The following is a 2,242-nucleotide window of genomic DNA, read 5'->3' on the forward strand; positions in this document are numbered from 1 at the left end:
ACTGGAGTGGTGGGAATTAGTGTGTTTGAGACAACGAGGTTGGCACAGGATAGAATGTCATTTAGGGCTCTTGTATATAGGGCCACTGTGAGTCGCAAGCGACTCGATGACACATAAAAACAACAACAATGCATCATCGTATTTCAGACTGCTGGTATCAAGGGTGTTAAATGTGGATCCAAGCAAGATGAAACTGTGGACAGTTTAAATCTGTTCGCCATCCATCATGATGGCTGCCTGTTGGTCCAGTGGTAAAAATCTTTGTTTTCCTGACGTGGAGATACAGTCCATACCAAAAGGTTGAATTCCTTGATCTTCTGCAACAAGTGCTTTATGTCCTCTTCACTTTCCGCCATTAAGTCATATAAATTGCAGTTCTTAAAGGATTTCTTTTGCCTTTTAAGAGATTTTTTTTTTTACTTTGTTAACGGTTTCACTGTGATATACCTAGGTATATTTTTGTAACGTGTTTGGGATTCTTTAACCTTTAAGTGGAGTTTGAAGTCTTTCTGTAAGATTCTTCGCATTATTATTTTAAATATTGTCTCTTGTTATGATTCGAGAGGAAACTCTGACAGCCTGGTCGTTAGGGAGCCGAACAGCTAACTCAAAGACCATGTTTATAGCAGTTCAAATCAAGCCACTAATTAGGAGAAAGATGGTACATCTCCCAAGCTAAGTACAGATTCTGAAAACCCACTGGAAATTCAGCTATTAGTTCTGACTCAAAGACAACAAGAATTTTTGACCTAGCATTTTAACAGTCTCAATTAGAGAACCCATTCAAGAAATCTTAATTTTCCCTACTATCAGATTGGAGAGAATCACATCATACTGTATCTATAATATAGTTGTAATTCATGCATCTGGTACATTCTGTTTTTTATATACCTTTTCCCTTCTATTTCAGTTCCTCATGTATCATTTTAATAACCACATAATGTTTATTTCACCATAATTTATATACCAAACTGTCAGGTTGATTCCAACTCCTAGTGTGACCCTTCATCATGTTTCCAAGGTGATCAGTCTATTGGAGGAGACTACCCATCTTTTTCTCACAGTGGCCGGTGGATTCAAACAGCTGACCTTTTTGGTTAGCAGTTGCCAATGATCCTTATAGTTCATATTCTGTTGCGCATCGTCTGGTTTAAACTGACTCTTAGCTGACCCTCCAGCAGGTTTTCAGAGGCAGTGAATCTCATGTGAAGAGATTGCCCATCTTTCTTCCAAGGAGCAGCTGGTGGTTTTAGTCCATCAGCAGCTCCAGTCTACCGGTGGCTATGGGATGGCAATGCAGTTTTTTACCCTATATGATTTGTTTATTGACTTTGGGTTTAAGTAGTGTTGTGAGGTAACTGTCCATCAATTTAAAAGCCATTTTTTTTCTCCCTTAGGTCAGCTTACTGTAACACAGTTGATATCAAAGAAGTTACAATTGACCGTAGAGGCAGAGGTAAGTAACTTTTTAAGAACAAAAATGTGGTTTTAGGGTAAATCCTTTGCTGAAAGAATGTCTAACATTTCTTAACCATTATTAATATTATCCTGATATAAATAAATGAAGGAAAATAGCATCTGCTATATTTATCCTCTGTTCAAGAATTTTATTGTATTCCATCTGTCACTCTCTTCTGACTGTTACAGTGAACTATGGTAAAGACTGATACAAATTTCTGTATGATTGCTTCAGAGAAGCTACTATAATGACTAAAAGGAATAACTTCTGGTAAATATTGAGTCTGAATCTAGAAGCAGATTAATTTCCTGAAAGGAATAATGAATAAATATAAACTCAAGAAATATAAAATAGCATAGGAATAATTTCAAGTAGGGCATGCAGTTTAAATTCTGCAGTGCTTTCAGGAAATTTTGAAGGTCAAAGGACACTTTGTTTTGTGTTTTTATTATAGTCTGATAGTATGTGTGCCTGAATATAAATTGGCATAAAATTCAAGAAAAGTTTCTATTTTTTTAAATTATTATTAAATTTTAGTAGTTTTAGTGAACATTTACAGAGATTTTGGGTTTTCATTCATTCATTGTTGCTCTGTTTTCTCTACCCTCCTCCCCAGTTCGTTATTCTTCCCTGCCCCCGAATGTCTGTTTTAATTGGCCAATTGCCACAGTGCTTGTCAAAGCCAGTTCTGATTAATCTCCCTTGTCAGTGGGTCCTTTGCCATTCCCTATCACTCCTCCCTGAGAGAGACTTCACCCTGATTCATAAGGAAAAGGGGATGGC

At 36.8% G+C, this 2,242-nt stretch overlaps 1 protein-coding gene across 1 annotated transcript in view; it reads left to right on the forward strand.

Moving 5' to 3' along the window:
* Nucleotides 1-2,242, forward strand: part of SOAT1 (sterol O-acyltransferase 1) — a 77,954-nt gene that overhangs the window by 35,888 nt on the left and 39,824 nt on the right. Inside the window, exon 2 of the mRNA XM_006887729.1 lies at nt 1,398-1,456. Coding sequence (XP_006887791.1) covers nt 1,398-1,456 — 59 coding nt within the window. The remainder of the gene's footprint in view (nt 1-1,397; nt 1,457-2,242) is intronic.

This window comes from Elephantulus edwardii, unplaced genomic scaffold (assembly GCF_000299155.1).
Source record: "Elephantulus edwardii isolate Elephantulus edwardi_28Jun2011 unplaced genomic scaffold, EleEdw1.0 scaffold00061, whole genome shotgun sequence".
Lineage (NCBI taxonomy): Eukaryota > Metazoa > Chordata > Mammalia > Macroscelidea > Macroscelididae > Elephantulus > Elephantulus edwardii.